Consider the following 20,070-nt stretch of genomic DNA (forward strand, 5'->3'; position numbering starts at 1 on the left):
ACATGTAACACGTATACAGAGTAATTAGAGATAAACAATGTCACATTTATGTATGGCTTTAAAATTTCCATCCATGGAACGAGGTTGAAGAGGGAAATACAATAGTAGAGCTCGAAGTCCTGGAATATGGTGAAGCCATGTGGTAGAGTGATGTATTTGTAGGGTCTGCCCTACAAGCAATGCCACTGTTGGCTCACATTTTAAAAATAAAACCCATGAGATATGCCTATCTTTACTTCTTCTTTTTTTAAATGTTCATCCCTTTCTTATTTGACCGTTCACTTTATTTCTTTTCCACCATGTATTTAATGTTGGGGAGCCACGTAAGTACGGAGAGTTGAATCAAGCAAAGTACTACCAATCTCACAAGCAAATTCAAACACAAACAATCTAAATTTTATACGTGGAAAAACCAATGCACAAAACGATGACTAATACATTATGAAAGCAGAAATTACAAGAGATAGAGATTATTGATTCGAACAAGCTTCAAATATACTCCACAAGCCCAAGTTATGCCCTTGAAATCCTTATGAACAAATTAGAAAGCCTAAAACACTTATTTACATACCCAAATTCTGATTACATCCATGATATACCACGATATATATATATATATATATATATATATAGAGAGAGAGAGAGAGAGAGAGAGAGAGAGAGAGAGAGAGTAACGGTCTCCCGCAAACCATACCGCAATGAATTTATGTGCGAGCCTTCATGTAAGCCGTAAGATGAGAAGAGTGGCTGGGATTCAACCGCATTGAGAGAGGAAGAGTCTTAAAAATAAGACTCTCCTGCACTCACGAGGACCCTTTTGGAATTGATTTCAGGCCAAAGCCTTTCGTCGGAAAATCCTGTGCAAGGATTCTGTGTGGGCCTCTCTATGATGTTTGTGATAAATCCAACTCGTCCATCCATTTTTTGAAATCATTTTAGGACATGCGACCAAAAATGAGGAGAATCAAAAAATTAAATGGGCCACGTGAGAGGAAACAGTGGGGATTTAGTGACCACCGTTGAAACATTCATATGGCTACAAAAGTTTTGTATTGGTTTATGTTCCTGGTGTTTTCATTTCATCTTAGTGAAAATGACCTTATAAAGGGTTTGAATGAAATATAAATACCAAGGTGGAGCCTACGAAGGTTTCAACGGTAAGCATTCCTTTCCCCACTGTTTCATCTCGTATGACCCACTTGAATTTTGGATCCTCCTCATTTTTGGTATAATGTCGTAAAATGATATCTAAAAACGAATGGACGGGTTGGATTTCACACAAAGATCACAATGGGCCCCACACAGAATCCTTCCATGGGATCATTGTGGGAAAGGCTTTAGCAGGAAATCTATGTCCCCTGGGTTTGGGAAACGGACCGGCTACTCCTCCGCCACTAGCCAATGGGGTGGTTGGTTCTATGTGGGCCCCACTATGATGTATGCATTTCATCTATGCCGTCTATCCATTTTTTTAGATCATTTTATGGTATGAGACCAAAAAGGGGTATATCCCAATCTCAAGTGGACCACATTACAAGAAACAATTTAGAATGGACGTCAACCATTAAAATTTTTTTGGGTGCCATAAAAATTTTGGATCAAGCTGATCTTTGTTTTTTCCCTTCATATGGGTCTGTATGACCTAATTAACAAATTGGATTTCAAATATAACAGTACAGTGGGGCCTTAGGATGATTTTAACCGTGGCATCACTCTCCCCACTTTTTTCTATGGTGGGGTCCACTAGAGCTTTTGATCTACCTCATTCTTTGGATAATGCCATTATACGATCTCTCAAAATGGATGGACAGTGTGGATATAATACATACATCATGGTGGGACCCACATAACTTGGTGACGTTACTTCAGCTACTTAACCTCTCATTAGATAATCCACGTCCCACTCCTAGATGGAAGAGGATTGGCTGGTGTACCACACACCAGCTATATAGTTGGTGTATTAACATCAACAAGTTCTGTGGGTCCCATCAGGAGGTATGTGTTATATCCAAAATGTCCATCCATTTGGCAAGCTCGTCTTAAGGCTTGAGCCGAAAGATAAGACATATATAAAGATCAAGTGGACCTCACCGTAAAAAATAGTTGGGGATTGAACGTCTACCATTGAAACCCTTTTGGCACATAAGTTTCTGATCAATATGAAATTTGTTTTTCCTCTTCATCTATGTATTTGTGATCTTATTAATAGATTGGATGGAAAATAAACGTTATGGTAGACCCTACAAATTTTTTAACCGGGAAAATCATTGTCCTCGCTATATAATTCTTTTTTTTTTTTGTTTAATTGTCTAAATTGATCTCGAAAAATGTATGAACGGTGTGGATATAATAAATAAATCATTGTGGGGCCATGTAACTTTGATCTCCTTTGTATTGTTAGTGCAACTCGGAGCTCGAGAAGGGTGGGTGCTTATCTTCGCGCGATACGTATCTACACCAGCTATTTAGCTGGTGTGTGGTACACCAGCCAATCCGCTTTTCTCTTAGACGGAAGGGGATTGCTTAGCTTACTGAGTAAACTGTGTAAGGTCCACTATGATTTATGTATTTTATCTTCTTTGTCCATCCATTTTCCCCAAATAATTTTATGGCTTGATCCCAAAAATAAAGTATATACAATGTTCAAATGGACTACACCACATGAAACAATTGAATTGAACTTCTACTGTTGAAAATTTCTTGGGGGCCACATAAGTTTTGGATCAAGTTTATATTTTTGTTTTCCGTTCATCCATGTCTATATGATCTTATGAACAGGTTGGATGACAAATAAACATCACTACGGGGTCCTAATAAGGTTTCAATGGTGGAAATCACTATCCTCGCTTTTTCCCCTGGCATGATCCACTTGATATTTGGATATGCTTCAATTTTGGGCTCAACCCTTTAAATTAGATGGAAAAACAAATGGACGGCATAGATGAAACACATACATCATGGTGGGGCCCACTATGATCTTTGTGTGAAATCCAACCCGTCCATTCATTTTTAGATATCATTTTAGGACATTATACCAAAAATGAGGAGGATGCAAAATTCAAGTGAGCCATACCAGATGAAGTAGTGGGGAAAGGAATGCTTACCTTTGAAACCTTCGTAGGCTCAACCTTAATGTTTATGTTCCATCCAAACCATCTATAATATCATTTTCATTGAGATGAAATGAAAAAATCAGGAACATAAACCGAAACAAAACTTTTGTAGCCATATGAATGTTTCAACGGTGGTCACTAAATCCTCATTGTTTCCTCTCATGTGCCCCATTTAATTTTTGTATCCTCCTCATTTTTTGTCACATGTACTAAAATGATTTCAAAAAACGAATAAACGAGTTGGATTTATCACAAACATCATAGTGGGCCCCACACAAAATCTTTGCACAGGATCTTCCAACCAAAGGCTTTTGCGTGAAATCAATTCCAGGAGTGTCTCCGTGAGTGTAGGAGAGAGTTTTTTTTTTTTAAAGACTCTCCCTCTCTCAATGCAGTTGAATCCCAGCCACTCATCTCATCTTATGGCTTCCATGAAGGCTCGCACATAAATTCCTTGCAATATGTGTGTGTGTGTGTGTGTGTGTGTGTGTGTGTGTGTGTGTAAATCTCATCTTTCATTTAAAAAAATGAAAGCTTTACAGGAAGAACTTCGGGTGGACCCCACAATAAAAAGGGAAAGGCCCGTCTACCATGAGAAATACACACTAAACGTGAAAACTAGACGTGACAGAAATGAAGCAATCATACCACCCTCAAATTTCCCGACCCCACTCTATTAAGAAATAAAAACCCTTTAGTCATCTGAGGGATGATTGTCATGGACATAACCAGAGAATGGGCTTGGCCGTTACTACCCCTACGAGCCAAGCCATCAGCCACCCCATTCGCTTCCCTAGGACAGTGTACGAGATGGACACCTCTAACTGACTCATGAGGTGTTTAATCCTTGCCCACCAGTAGCACATGTTCCATGAAGGGGAGGATTTCCCCTTGATTAATTCAACCACTGCCTTGGAATCACTTTTCACCTCCACCTTAGAGAAGCGTCACTCCACGCAAAGGGACAGGCCCTCCCAAACAGCCCTAATCTTAGCTCGAGAATTTGATCTGAATTCATACCTTGAAGTGAAGGCAAAAAAGAAAGCACCTATGCAATCTCTAGCCACGTCGCCTCCTCCTGATAGGCCAGGATTTCCATGGGCCATCCCATCAACATTAATCTTGATCCAGCCCCTCTTAGGATTCGTCCACCTGACCACCTGGACTGACCTCTTATAAGGGCTATCGTTGACCATTCCTAGCCCCGTTAAAGCTGTATCTGAAGCTATGTTTGCGTATTTGGTTGGGGGAAGCGTGGGGCCAATCTAGTAGATCCATCGGTGAATTCTGGCAATCACTTTAAAGCAGAAGGTGTGGAATCATCGAATCTGGTTTCATTTTTGGACATCCAAAGTTTCCAAAAAATTAGAATGGAAAGAAGGCCCCTTAAAATATGCGGTCGGTCAGATTGCTTGGCCGATGCCCACCATATAGAGGCCCTGCCGACAGTTGAAACAATGGGGATAGGGTGGACTTGGAGAAGGGATTGGAAGTGGTTCCACATTATTGACGCCAGGTTACCCAAGGAGAAAACTTGGTCAATGGTTTTTGATTGGTTCGGGATAGAGTCCTGACAACATTCACATTTGGAAGCCATGTGAATCCCGTTGGCTTGGGTCCTAATGTTAACTGGAATGGCCATGAGAATAATTTTCCAAGTAAGCAACGACAGTTTTGGAGGAAGTTTTGGGTGCCAAACCCACGTTGCCCATGCTTTGTTTTCCCCGGGCGGTCTAGACATATGCCAGGCATATCCGACACTGAACTCTCCTGAGGTAGTGTTAACCCAAATCATTTTGTCTTCTGACGCTGAACTGCATATCCCCTCATCAAAAACATTGTTAACATAGTATCACAATCGGAATAGGAAACAAATCTAGCACTTACGGAATTTTGCGCATGCGCTCGATGTCACTTTCGACGGGACTTCGATGGCATCGATGATCTATCGATGGCATCGAACACCTTTGATGATATGGAGTAAAACACCAAAAAGTTCCAACAACAAACATTGAATTTTCTGGATTTTTCCTATGGCATCGAACATCTGTTAATGGCATCGACAACTACTAGATGGCATTGACACCTTGTTGCTTACATATTTAAGACATCAATAACGTTTAATGGCCGCCAATCAAACGAGTGTATAATGGCCACTGATCAAATGAATAGGATTGTCTAACTTGTGTGACTTTGGAGACATGAACTACCCATGCTTGGGCCTGCATATGGTCGGGCACCAGTGGTAAATCACTCTTTCATGTGTAGAGAGATGGCTCTACCATATTCCAATTCTTGCTGCTCCATGTCATCATTATGCCCAATCTCCTTCATAAATCACTGGAATGCTTTCTTGTCAACTACATTTAATGGTTTTAAGACCAATCTGCTCAAAATTGAGAATCCTGAGATCATATTGTATAGCTCATGCTATAGCCATCCCTCCCTGGAATATGTGGAATGATGATGGATCCATGAGACCATTGAACTTGTTTACCCTACTTTGAATGGTAAAAGGGTTGAAAACTACATTTGATCGGATGGTCTTGTTCGAGTTTGTGCAGTCCATCAGAGCATCGTTGACACACACACACACACACACACACACACACACACACACACACACACACACACATATATATATAAAATCTTTGGATGACCATGTACAAAAGGTTCTAAAATGGTCTACATATTTGTTGATGCAAATGCCCCCACAGGTCCTTGTAAAATAAACCCATTCTATAAGTTTTTCTCTTACGTACAATTAGTTATTCGCTTACTTATATACTATTGCCTGTTGGGGGTCCACAGTGGTGTATATGTCCCATCCAATGTAAGCATTAAGTGGGTCCCACCAGAACTATCAGATGCACAAAAAATCAAGCCTATATGTGAGCCACGCCAAAAAATAAAAATAAAAATAAATGAACCACTCCTCAAAACCTAAAACCCCAAACTCGCCTATGGCTCACTCAATGGTTGGATTAGCCAAGTTTTCGTGGCGTCCAACTTTCAACGTAAAGAGACCCTGCTGGACAGGCTACAACTGGCTTCCTGCATAACCCTTATCAAATAAGCTTATTCTAGGACCAGGGACTTGCAGGAGAACAATCCTCTCACAAGGTGGGTGTAGATAATTATACAAGTGTTGTAAAATTTCTAAGAAATAGAATATGAATTAACTAGCACTGACCACCATACACGTGGCTTACATGAGTGGATATACAATTTTCTTATTGCGAGGATCCATTTAAGAAGAATTTTCTCATTAGATGTCGACAGTTGGCTAGACTGGCTTTTCTAAGTCGCTTGCCATCTTCATCAAGTGTGAAAATGACGCAACGTGTTGAGGTTGAGCACCGTCTTCCTCTGGGAGATAATTATTTTGAATTCACTGAACTTCTCTGAACTCCTCATAGATATGCCTCAAACCCACAAGGAAAAAGGAGAATAATTTTTAGAAATTTGTAATAAATTGATTGATTGTCTGACATGTATGTCCCTGTTTGATGTAGAGTGGGTCGCGGACAGTTACATGGCCAAGATGGATCAGAAAAGGCCTGGTCAATGACAGAAGTGATCCAGACCCTCGAACCTTAAATTGGGCGTATCTTGCAATCCGAAATGAGTTATCTGACGTAAAATATATGATTTTGGGGTAGAACGAGCTACTTTAGCTAACCAACCCACTATGCCACGTTGCACAGCCCAGAATTGCGAAAAATCCCTGGATCGACGGTCGCTTCCCTGTTTTAATTTCATTTTTACTATAAATAGTAAGTTTTAGTTTGATTATAAATCTTCATCCGTCGGGCTTTAGGAGTTGCGCCCAACGTGAAAAGAGCTTAGAATAATTAGGAGAACGGTTTGGTGAAGCCAAATAGGACACTTACTATTTTTGGTCGAAAACCATGCGCACTAGTAGACATCACGACCGTCTATAAATAGTAAGTTTACTATTTATAGTAAGTCACGGATTCTAGGAGTTTGAGTTGTAGTTTGATTCTAATTTCTTTCCCATCGCTTGGTACCCCTATTTAAAGAGTTGTGAACTCGTTTTTATTCATCAATTAATCAATTTCGAATTTATTAGAATTTATTTCTATTTTTTGCTTTCTTTCCTCGTGGATTCGAGAAGTCTCTATGAGGAGTCCAGAGAAGCTCCGTGGATTCGGAGTAGTTATCCTCATCACGTTCATCCCTGCGTCACTGTTACACTATTAATATAGAAAAAAAAATTCCTAATTACCAAAAATAGCAACATTTTAAGTCTAATAAAATTTTTAATTCTAATAAAACTCTTTTAAAGCCTAATTTCTAAAAATAAAAATTCTAAATAAACTTTAGCTAGAAGAGTCCTATCATGATTACAAGTTAATTCTAAAAAAGAAGAAAAATCTAAAACTCTAAAGATAAGAAAATATTAAAAAATTCAAAATTACTAAAAATAGTAACTTTCCTTAAAAAATTGTTTCTATCTGAAAGCGTGTGTTTTATGGCGAAACGGACATATGCGACCCACTTTATGGGTCGGTTCACCTCGGATGACCCGTTTCAGTAATGATTGATAGGTTGCGTGTCCCATAATGATACCCAGATCAAAAGTTACGATTAATTTACGGTCCACCTTCTTTTGGTCCAATCATGTTACGAATGTATCCATGGCACGTTCTACGTAATAAAAAAAGAAGTGTACTGACCAAAGAGGTTGTCACTGCCTTCGATTATTATTATTATTATTATTATTATTATTATTATTATTATTATTATTATTATTATTTTTGGAATCTAAGGTCTTATTATCCAACCATAGCTTGACACATAAGTAATCTGTGATTGAAACCCAGTTGAGAATTTAGACTTCCCCATAGTCTCCATGTACAACCATAGCTTGATCACACATGGGCTCTTTGTGATGGGAACTGGGTCTGGGGGAAGCGGTTTAGCTGCATCCCGACTGGATACTGGATCCAGACACGTCAGTATGTTCCTGACCGTAGGGCAAACCATGATTTTTGTACAACGCCGTCCATTCTTTTTCACAGTTTTTTTTTCTTTAGGCCATAGTTCCAAAAATGAATCAGATATAAATCTCGGGTGGACCACACAATTGGATTGAATTCCCACCATTTGAAGGCGACAAAAGTTTTGAATCATGCTGATATTTGTGTTTTCGTTTTATTCATATATGTATGACTTTATCAAGTGGTTGGATGGAAAATAAATATTACGGTCAACTTCGGGAAGTTTTTAATGACAGACGTCCCACGACCACTATTTTACGTAGTGTTGTTCAACTGAGGAGTTATTTTATCTACTTTATTTTTGGACTAGGCCCTAAAATAAATTGTTAAAGTGGATGGATGGCATGGATATACATCAAGGTAGGCCCCATGGTCAGTGTCACACCCACTTGGCTGGATCCGGGTCGCCAACAGGAGGCAGATTAGCTGGGACCCAGGATCCAACCAGGTGAGAGCGAACCTCACCCTGGAGCCGATCAAAATGTATGTGGTGTACATCCACACCATCCATCCATTTTGACAGCTTATTGTAGGGCATATATAGTCTCGAAAATGAGACAGATACAAATTGCGGGTCCTGCCAATTCCACCAAGAAAAATAAACTAATTTTAATTGCCAAGCGCTCCTAGCACCTGCTTCCTATGTCCATAGTTTCTCCTTCTGAGAGCAACCGCTGATCTGCAATCTCCATCAGTCGTTCGGGAAATGTTATGTTAGCTAATTGATGGAGGGTCAGATGATCTTTAAATGAGTCATCGGTGGGCCTCTAATTTCTGGAGAACATCTCCAACAAAGGATTCCATAACTGTAGACATCTCCTTATGTTGTGTTGATGCCTCACCGCCCAGTCCATACGCTACCATAGATACAAAAATAATTTCTAATAAGATTGTAAGTTCACCTACAAACGCAAGGCTGCATTTTGTTGCAAGAACATGTATGTTGAATTGCAAACATTTAGTTAAATCCAGGAGAAATGGCAAATGCTTTCTTGTGTTGGTTTTAAGCAAGCAACCTAAATGTGAAATTGTGTCACTTTTGAATACAACTTAGAAAGAAAATTGCAATTTGCAGCCTAAATGCTAACATAGATGGTAAGGTATTTTTGGATGGCAGTACTAGTAAAATTCATTGCTGAGATATTGTTGTAGAGCAGATGCAGACCTATTTCTTGCTTAGATGGACTGAAAAAAAAAAAGTCCAAATGGAAGTGGACGTAATCCATCAGATTTGGGCCTAGCTTTATGTGGGGCATGATGTAATTGGGCCTTAGGCACATCCAGATTGGAGAAATTCATTCTGGATTGAGAAAAATGCCGTTCAAAGAACCAATCGTAAATCAATCATAACTTTAGATTTGAAATGAGTTACAGGAATTTCGACTGAAATTTCATTTTGGGGCTAACTGACGTCCCTCTGTTTAATTCATGAGAAAACAATTCATTCCTACTCAAGTCTTCCATTTTTTAAAAAACTTCCTATTTTTAATAAGTTTCATCTCGAACATAACTTTTTATTCTTAGAGTTTTAGTACTTGGTGTCTTCTTAGAGTTTGCTTCTTATCATGCCATGAATCATTCTGTGTAGTTAGGTTAAAACCTTTTATTTTTGGTAAATTTTACTATTTTAGAAAAAGTTTCAATTTATTTGTATTAGCACTATTAATTAGGATTTCATTTTATTATTTAAAGCTTTATAATCTTGGCTGAAAGAAAGACTGATTGCAAATTATTTTCAAATTTTCTTAACTCTCATGGATTCTAGAGCCATAATGTCTTGTGGATTTAAGGTCCTGTTTACTTGAGAAAGATGGTGATCTTTCTCTTCATCCCTTCATGCTCTTCCCTATGTCAGATATTCTTTTCAGTAAAAGAGCAAAAGTTATATTTTCACGTGAAGAAGAGACAAATTTCCCTAGATGAGATGCCAAGTGGTCCAATTGTGAATATTGTGTCACCAAAAAATTCAGGCTGCCCTGCTCTTCATGTAGGCTACAAAAGCACCTAAATCAAGCTGCTTGGCCCATTTGCCATGCCAGTTTATGGGATGAGCTTAACCCCATGTACTAAAAGTCAAATGGTTGTTCAAACCAAATTAGGGTTGCTCATGGTCTAAACTTGGACAACTTAGGTTGGGCCATTTACTTCTCTAATTGATGGGTTAGACTTGAGCTCATGAACTTAACTTGGATGCCAATGAGCTATGGGTTCAAACCCATTGGGAACCTACATGCGTTTCTGGACTGAGCCCAACCATACACTAATTGGAGGAATTTTAGCCCAGATTTGGCCAAATGAGTATATATATGCAAAGCTCATACTGGCCCAAATCAAAGATTCAAAGCCTACAAATAGTGGGCCGGGCCCAAAACAGCTTGCTCTTTTTGGGCAACACTGCACGATGCGTAGCGTGAAAAAAACAAGTTGCACCTTGAACCCTGCTGCTCTTAGACAAAAACTCATTTTCTACACGTGGCAATCATGTAACTAAATTAAACCGTCGGAATCATCATAAGCATGATAGACAGGGAAGCACCTTGGCCCTTTTATTTACCCATTCTAATAATTGTATCAGCTACAAAGTCTCTGTTTAAAACAGGATTAAAGAAAGGAAAGGAAAAAAAAGAAGAAGAAAACATCTTCCCCTAGATTCAACATCAGAGCAATATATAACTAGAGCTTCTTAAATAAAATATCAAACAGTTTTATTTTATGTCGGAATCTTCTTCAATGTAACTGCTAATCTAATCTTAGTAGTTAATGAGGTAAGATGAACACTCACCTAACAATAGGGGCCTATTTTGTCTGTCGGTGAATCCCAACCTCCAGATATAAGTCTCTAATTGCATGCATTTCCATAACAACGTCTCTCATCTTCATTCGTTCCTTTGGCGATTCTGCAGAACATGATACACCAACGCTGACCAATGAAACCAAGCAATCATGCATTCTATTTCTCAAATTGTTATGATTTTCACTGTCTTGAATAGCTTCAGCATCTTCTAAGAGAAGTCTTGGATCTATAATCTCCATTACTTGTTCAGGAAAAGACGACTTTGCAAAGTGATGAAGGTTCTGATTGTCCTTAAACATGTCATCAGTTGGCCGCTTTCCGGTGATCATCTCGAGCAGAAGGATCCCATAACTGTATACATCCCCATGTGTGGATGCCTTACCGCCCATCCCATGCTCTACGATTTACAAATGTCATGTGTTTGAATGTTAGGCAACTATTTAAAGAAAGATAAAAATAGTGGTTAGATATTGAGAGGGAGAAAAAGGGAATATTTCATTTATATAATAAACATTTCTGCCTCTCCCAAAATTTAGAATATCTGAGAATAAGGAATTTGGCTAAACATATTTCTTCAATCTTTGTATTATGAGTGTATGGTTTGTCCCAACAAATAGTCCTTCTAAGAAAATATCCTATAAATAGAACAAGAATCCTCTGTTTTCACACAGTTTATCACAGATTGAGAAATAATCTAGTAACAATTCTTCGTACCTTATTTATTATAGTGTGAATTAATGTGAGGCCAATCTAGCCAACATTTAATCATCATTTACCCTTGGATAAGAAGGTATATCATGAATTGCTGATGCCCACTAAATCAGCTTGATGGGATAATCACCACCATTCACAAAAGTGCATGATCTCAATTGTAACATTCACCGTTATTTTTGAGTCATGTATGATCAACAGGTATTCCTTCTATTTTGTTCATCGTAAGTGGGACAAGTGGGACCACTTGGTCCCAAGAGAGAAATCCATCCTTTCAATTCGTAAATGACTGTAGCTCATCACCACCAAATTAAAATCACATTTGTCACAATATTCTTCCATCTTTTGGCTTTCTTCCCTATTAAGAGTTTAATTCTGTTATTACTGTATTTAGTCCTATATATGAAGAATGCAGTAATGTATGTAGAAATATCCATTAATTAGATCATTTTCATGCATATCATTCTTAACAAGCTTCACCATAATATTAATATATGGAAATTACCAATCATTTTGCAAGATAAATGAATAAAAATAAAAAGATAAAGGACTAAAATCCTTACCTGGAGGAATATACCCAATAGATCCCTTAATCCCAGATGTGCTAGTCTGATTTTGAGAGCAACTTTCTGCAACTTCAGAGAGGAACCTTGCTAAACCAAAGTCACCCACATGGGCAACCATGTCATCATCAAGAAGAACATTGCTTGGTTTTAGGTCCCGATGAACAATTGGTGTTTGGTAATGATGATGAAGATAATCTAATGCCAAAGCCACATCAATGGCTATATTCAGCCTTTGTGTAAGATTCAAATTCCTCAATTGAGGTTGTTCATCTACATTTGGATGCAACCACTTCTCCAGACTACCATTAGGCATGTACTCAAACACTAGAGCTTTGAAATCATTGCCATTAAAATCAATGCTTGAGCAAACTGTTAAGATCTTGACAAGATTTCGATGTCGGATGTTTCTTAAAGCTTCGCATTCAGCTGCAAAACTCTTAAAAGCTCCTTGCTGTAGGAGGTTGAGTACCTTCACTGCAACAAGTGTTTCAAAGCATTCTAGAAGTCCTTTATATACAGAACCGAAACTTCCCACACCAATTAAATTAGCTGAAGAAAACCCATCTGTTGCTTGAAGGAGATCTGCATAAGAAACTTGTAACCACTGATTGTGTGTGGAAGATGGAGAAGAAGCTTTCTTTTGAGAATTTCTTCTCCAATAAAGAGCTGCAACGATACACGACAGGAGAAACAAAGACAAAACCACAGTAATGACTGTGACTTTTGCTCTGGGAGCAAGAGGCTTTCCTTGTTTCTTAGAAGCTTGCTTAGGGCACCCTGGCAATTGTAGTTCTGGTATACCTCCACAGAGTTTGCTATTTCCTTCAACTGAAATTGCACCGATATTTCTAAAGATTCCTCCTTTGGGCACTTCACCCTCGAAATTATTAAACGACAAATTCAAATACTGCAAGAAAAGAAGTTCTTCAAAATACTTTGGAATCTGCCCATTAAAGTTATTGCGCGAAAGATCTAGCCTTTGGATAGATTTCAATGTCCTTAAAGACTCCGGAATGGTTCCTTGAAGCAAGTTGCCATTCATATAGAGCAACTCCAGGCTTTGACAATTTCCCAATGTATCTGGAATTTCACCTGATAGTTTGTTCTCTGAGATATCAATTCCCTGAATGTTTACCAAGTTATCAACTTCCAGCAGGAGAGACCCAGTAAATGAATTACGAGACAGGTTGATTTCAATTGCACCGACTTGTTTCAGTATGGCACCAGTGAGTTTATTTTCATCAATGAACATTCTTTCCATAAATCCCCAATTTCCAAAACTTGATGGTATGCTTCCATGGAAATCATTTTTGTTCAACTCAAGAACGCTCAATCGACTGATGTTGCCAATTGAAGGTGGGATTTTCCCTGAAAATTTATTTGTTTGGAGACTCAAGGCTTGCAACTTGCTAAGCTTCCCAATAGCATCTGGAAGAGTACCCTTCAAGGAGTTCTCATGCAGAAACAAAGCATACAAGCTGACGAGATTCCCAATTCCCTTGGGAATGATTCCAAATATCTTGTTTCTTCCTAAACTCAGCATATTTAGCCCTGTCGAGAGATTAGCAATGGAGCCAGGCAACTCACCATAGAGATTATTAGTAGCAGCAGCTATGATTTTTAAATTGGTGCAGTTGGTCAGTGAAGTGAGGAAGCTCAGGTCATCACCTTCCATGCTTCCAAGCTGATTTCTCTCGATATTGAAACGCTGGAGACCCAAAAGACTTCCTAGATTCGCAGGCATGGGTCCACTAAAGTTGTTGTTGCTAATATCAACGGTTTGGAGACTTGAAGCATTGGACAATGAAATTGGTACCGTTCCAGTGAATTGGTTTCCTGCTATAAGAAATTCTTCCAGGTGTGGAAAAGCCAGGCCAAGGTTGGAAGGAATGCTTCCATGTAGACGGTTAATTGCCACGTTAAAGAGCTGGATGGATGAGAGATTATACATCGATGGTGGAATCGTACCTGATAACTGATTTCCAGATATTTGAAAATAGATCATGCCTGGCAATTGATCAAGCTGGTTTGGAATTTGCCCGCCCAAATTGTTACTCGCTAGATCAAGAAGCATGAGAGAGGAAAGATTCCCCAATGAAGATGGGATGCTTCCACTGAGATTATTGATCAAGACAGAAAGGAAAATGAGCTTCGACAAAGAGCCAAGCTCAGCAGGAAGCTCTCCAACGAGCTGATTCCGGTCGATGTGAATGATTACGAGTTCTGAGCAGTGGCTCAGATTGGATGGAATCTCTCCTTGGAATGAATTTTCAGTTAGGTTGAGATTCTGAAGACGGAATAAACGGCCGATTTCTTGAGGGATTTGGCCTTGGAATTTGTTGGTGGAGAGATCGATTCTTCTCAGGAAAGAGAGATTTCCAATGTGAGGTGACAAGTGGCCCACCAAGCTGTGGCCCCTGAGTTTTAAGATGGCGACCCTTTGATGACGGGGACTGCAGGTGATTCCCTCCCATTGACAGAAATGGAGAGAATGGTTCCATGAGCTCAAGATTCCGAGAGGATCTACCAAAATACCGTCTTTGAATGCGAGCAATGCTAGTCGATCTGTCTCATTTCTCAATAAAGCCGTTGTAGACATCGACTGTGAAAAGGAGTTGAGAAGGATTGCATGGAGTAGGGTAAATGACCAAAATACCCTAACACTCAGATATGGTAACTCCATTCTCTAGACGTATAGATTGAGAGAGAATAAAACGCTTGGGGTGGTTCTTATCGCTACATTCATCCAACCCTCCCTATTTGTACTGAGAACGCACAGCCTCGGGTCGAGTATGATATGATTCCTCGTCACGGTGCATTTGCTGTGAGAGAAATGCCACGTACACGTGCTGCACTGTCAGCCACACGTACCAAGTTGTGAAATCCAAGCCGCTTATCACGCTTGTCCCAGAAAACAGATTTCGTGATCTGAAAATGAGGAGGTTGAATGATTTGTGGGCCACACAATTACTTTGAATGTAGACCTCCATTCCGTGATCTGAAATCGCAAACGCAAGGAGAGGTTGTTAAAGCACGTCAAGACGTCTTGGAAAATAACATGGATCGTCATTACCGTCAGATAACCATAACAAAGTGCCCACACATATTATTAATATATATATATATATATATATATATATATATATATAAACGAGAGCGGATCAGGTGAGACCCCGGCCTCACCCAATACGGTGAGGCACTTACCGTGGGGCCCACCTTAGATGTCTGTATCATGTATTCAAGCTATCCATCCGTTTTTCTAGATCATCTTAGAGTGTTATCTCAAAAATTGCAGTAGATCAAATTAACAATTGAACCATACTATAAGAAACAGTGGTGATTGACTGTCCTATTATTAAAAACTTCTTAGGGCACACTTTAATGTCTCGATGCTGTTTATTTACCATCCAATCTGTTGAATAGGTCAAATAAGCCTGGATGAAGGGAAAAAATAAATATTAGCTTGATTCAAAACTTTTGTGGCCCATTAATGGTCAATCACCACTGCTTCTTATCACATGGTCCACCTGATAATTGGATATGTTTCTTTTTTGGAATAATACCCTAAAATGATATGGAAAAATGGATAGACATCCGGATACATAATACTTACATCAAGGTGGTCCCACGGTAAGGGCCGTACTATCTTGAGTGAGTCCCACAGCACAAGTGGACAACAAAAAAGGTGCTTCGAGGTGATCAGGCCGTGCAGTATCCAGAGAACCACTGACTTACATGATTGCGGGCCCACCATAATGTATGTCCACACTATCCGTTGGATTTTTCAGCTCATTTGAGGGCTTTACCTCAAAAATAAACAGATAACAAATCTCTCAATGACCGTATCACGGGAAATAGTGACAATTAAACGTCCATCATTCAAAACTTCTTACAGCCTACCATAATGCTTATTCGCCATCTAACATATTCATAAGTTCACGCATGTAACTGAACCAAGGTGAAAGCACAAATATCAGTTTGATCCAAAACTTTTATGGCTCCAAGAAATTTCTAATAGTGGACATTCAACCACCACTGTTTCCTTTTGTGTGGTTTGCTTAAGCTTTGGATCTGCTGGAGCCTAAAAATGATCAAGGATGAATGGCATGGATAAAACACATACATCACGGTGGGCCCCACATTAGGGGATATTGCAAGCAATCAGCTTCCTTTAAGGACATCTCAATTGGTGATTTATTAGGCTATACATTTCCGTCACCTCCTTTTCTTATAGGATGCCGTACACACCCCACATAGGCGGACCCACAATATTAGACCCACCACTTTTTAGAAACGAAAGTAGACAACCAATGTTTGATCATTTCAAACACTGTTCGAGTACTAGAAATTCATTAGGAAAAGACAAAACCCTTACGATTTTGCAAGAAATATATAGTATTGAAGGTCATTAGTAACTCCGCTGGGCCAGGTCAAATTCGCCCACATCCTTAGGGAAGGTAATGGGCGGGCGGATGGGATGGCCAGATCAGGCAGCAGCTGTCAAATCTCAACCCAGTTCGTCGCCAGGGCCGATCTTCTGTGTGCGGTCAGGGGGCTTCTCTTCCTGGATCAAGTGGGGTTGGGAGCTGTGAGAAGCGAGGGGAGGTGCTGGCCCCTTCCCTCGGTGTTTGGGCCTTCCAGCCTCGAGGTCTCCAGCTGGGGGAGGCGCCGGAGGTTTGGGGTTGTTGTCCTCGTAGAGTTGTTCATTTTAGGGTGGTGTGTATGTTTTGGGGTGGCAACCCTTTTGCCTATATGATAGGTGGGCCTGTCTTTGTGGGCTCCCCGAATAGCCAGGCAGTAATCTTTCCTTTGTCAATATATTCTCAGGTGGGTGCCTGTTTTTCTTTTCTTTGTTTTCTTTTTAAAAAAAAAGTCTTTATTAACTCAAAATTCTTTCTTATAATAAAGATGTTTTTCAGCCTTATACTATTGGCCTAATATTACCTTTGACGTTGAATTTTCAGTGTATTACGTGTGATATGAAAGGCTGCCATGTGGCTCGTTGATGCACCTTCCAACAGAGAATTCCAACTGGAATGATCCGTAGGGATGTGTCCACGGACTTTTGCTTAAACGAGTCATAATGGCCGTCCGAGAGCTCTTATGTGGGCCCGAAATATCGTTGATGACAAGGACTTTTCTGACTCATGTTAAAAAAGAGATGGGGCTTAAGATTTAAGAAAAAGGTATGCAGAAGAGTGGGGCTGAAGGTCTCTTTGGCCTGGAAGCGATCCACAGACCACCGATGTCAGTGATGTGTTCACGTCACCATATTCTGTGAGTCCCTCTAAAATATAGGTGTTGCATCCACGCTGTCCATCTATTTTATGGGCTCATTTTAGGGCATGAGCTCAAAAACATAAGCCATATCCAAAGCTCAAGTAGACCACGCCACAGAAAGCAATAGGACAATGACGCAGACCGTTGAAACCTTCCTATAGTCCACCATGATGTTTATTTGGCATCTAACCTGTAGTCCACTTGAGCTTTAGATCCACATCATTTACGGGCTTATGCCATGAAATGATCTTGCCAAATGGATAGATGATGTGGATATAACACACAGCATGTTTGGGCTTACAAAACTTGTCAACATACCACCGAGGTAGCGTGTGTCAGACCGTGTAAACAGTGGGGAGCAGATTAGGTGAGACCCTGGACTCACCCAACACGATGTGGCCCTTACTATGCGGCCCACCTTGATGTATGTACCATGTATCCATGTCGTCCATCCAATTTTCCATATCATTTAAGGAGATTATCAAAAGAATGAAATAGAACCAATTATCAGGTGGACCAGTGTAGGAAACAATGGTAATTGACTATTGATTGACTATAGCATAAGATATATATATATATATATATATATATATGTTGGCTTAAGCTCATTGGCGAGTACATGGCAACATTAAAATGGCATTTTTGGAATGGGTTATAAAAAAATTTGTGAGGATTCAGTGTCTCAACACCCAATATTCTCTTTATTCGGATAAGTATTTCATCTTATGATATTTATAATACAATCACAACTAACCGTACATGTCAAATTTCAGCCATTGGATCCTCTGGAAGTGGCCCAACGGACAGATCAGCCCATAAATCAGTGATTTAGGACCCACCTGTATCCGAAAATGCTTCAATCTTGGGCTCAACTCATTAAATGAGTGACAAAACAAATGGATGGATCGGATCTTACATATACATCACAATGGGCCCGTATGTACAGCGTGTGTCAAAATAACACTAAAGTGGGCCCCACCAACGTCATAGCGGAAGCTTTCGCGTCTCTATTTCGCATCCGGCGAGAGTCCATTTTGCGAAAGTTTGTGGGCCCCACCCATGGCTTGTCCGACCAATCTGATCCGTTCATCGTGTAGATGGCCTCGAATACTACAAAACCTTGCTAAAATTTTACACCCATGCATGTACATGTGCGTGATACAGAGGCCACAAACAGGCAGTCCTGCGACGTTCAAAATAATTTTTGGCGTGATTTCTTCTCTGGGCCTCGTGAATGGACGTTCAAAACCACCCATTCTTGACCGAAATTTCATCCTGAATCCAATGGACGGGGTGGATTTCCCTAAAAATACCTCTGTGGGGCCCACCGATCACGACAGCGAAGAGGTGTGGAAGCTTTCACACATCCGCAAAAATTTGAATTTCCAGGTGGTTGTGGCTCGCCATCTTTCATTATATGGTAAATCTGAACCGTCCATCATGTAGAACACTCAAAAACATCCTAAGGGATGGTGTTTCTTTGAAAATTGAGCGAGGAAAGTGGCAAGTTTGAAGGCTCCGAAGTTTGCTGCGAAAAAGCTTTCGTTGCGCGTGTGTAGCTGCTGCGACAGCTTCTCCACCGGCCCTAGTAGCTATAAAAACGTCCTAGGAGAGCTGGAGAAAGGGGAGTTTTGGGGAACAGTTAGGACGTGAAGCACAGGAGAGAGAGTTTGTTTGTTTTTCCTATTCTTTGTTTGTTTTCTTCTTCTTCTTTCCTTTTCTTTTTGAGATTTAGCCTAATCATGTTTATGTGTGGCTAAACCTCTTAGCTGGGGCTAAGAGGGGAAGCTTGTGGCGTGATGGGACTGACTCTATGCCTTTGATTTACGCTAGACTGATTGATGTTGATTTAGTTCAATTAAGAGGAATACTTTCAGTTTGTTTTAATGGTTTGTTGTGACTGAAATTACAATAGATCTGCGATGGCTTTGAGTATTTCTCCCTCCTTTTGATGTTTATGACGTCAGGAAGCCCTGTTGTTCACCATCGTCTCATGGGCATGGTTGGATGACGGTATCCTTCCTAACCTTCATGCATTGTTGAGTGGTTGGTAATTAGTTTAATTCTGTTGGTTGCTTTGCCTCCTGGGCATGGTTTGATGATGGAATCCATTCTAATTCATATACCTTTCATCTCTTTAAAACTATATTAAAAGAAGTTCAGTTTAATTTTCATGGTGATGGCATAAGATCTCCCTGATCTCTACAAGTGGATCCTCTGAATCCCCAGTTTTCCTTCCCTGAATTGTTTAAGTTTTCGATAATTATTCCACAATTATTCCTTAAATTCTATTTGATTTAGATTACATCTTAGTCCAGTTCTAGTTCTACTTAGTTTCAGATAACGTACAGGTATCAGTCCCTTGGGATTCGACCCATTCCAATAATGCCATTTTAATGTAGCCATGTACTCGCCAATGAGCTATAGCCAACATATATATATATATATATATATATATATATATCTTATGCTATAGTCAATCAATAGTCAATTACCATTGTTTCCTACACTGGTCCACCTGATAATTGGTTCTATTTCATTCTTGGGAAGACCGAGGTCAATCCACGATGATCGATATATAT

At 39.7% G+C, this 20,070-nt stretch overlaps 1 protein-coding gene across 1 annotated transcript; it reads right to left on the bottom strand.

Annotated features, from left to right (window-relative positions):
* Nucleotides 1-10,642: 10,642 nt before the first annotated feature.
* Nucleotides 10,643-14,807, bottom strand: LOC131236270 (probable LRR receptor-like serine/threonine-protein kinase At3g47570). Its single transcript, XM_058233393.1, has 2 exons — nucleotides 12,206-14,807; nucleotides 10,643-11,328 (listed from the first exon to the last, which is right to left on the bottom strand). Exons 1-2 carry the CDS (start codon nucleotides 14,805-14,807, stop codon nucleotides 10,934-10,936), a joined length of 2,997 nt encoding a protein of 998 aa, XP_058089376.1. The 3' UTR covers nucleotides 10,643-10,933.
* Between the last annotated feature and the right edge of the window lie 5,263 nt (nucleotides 14,808-20,070).

This window comes from Magnolia sinica, unplaced genomic scaffold, assembly GCF_029962835.1.
Source record: "Magnolia sinica isolate HGM2019 unplaced genomic scaffold, MsV1 ctg349, whole genome shotgun sequence".
In the NCBI taxonomy this organism is placed as follows: domain Eukaryota; kingdom Viridiplantae; phylum Streptophyta; class Magnoliopsida; order Magnoliales; family Magnoliaceae; genus Magnolia; species Magnolia sinica.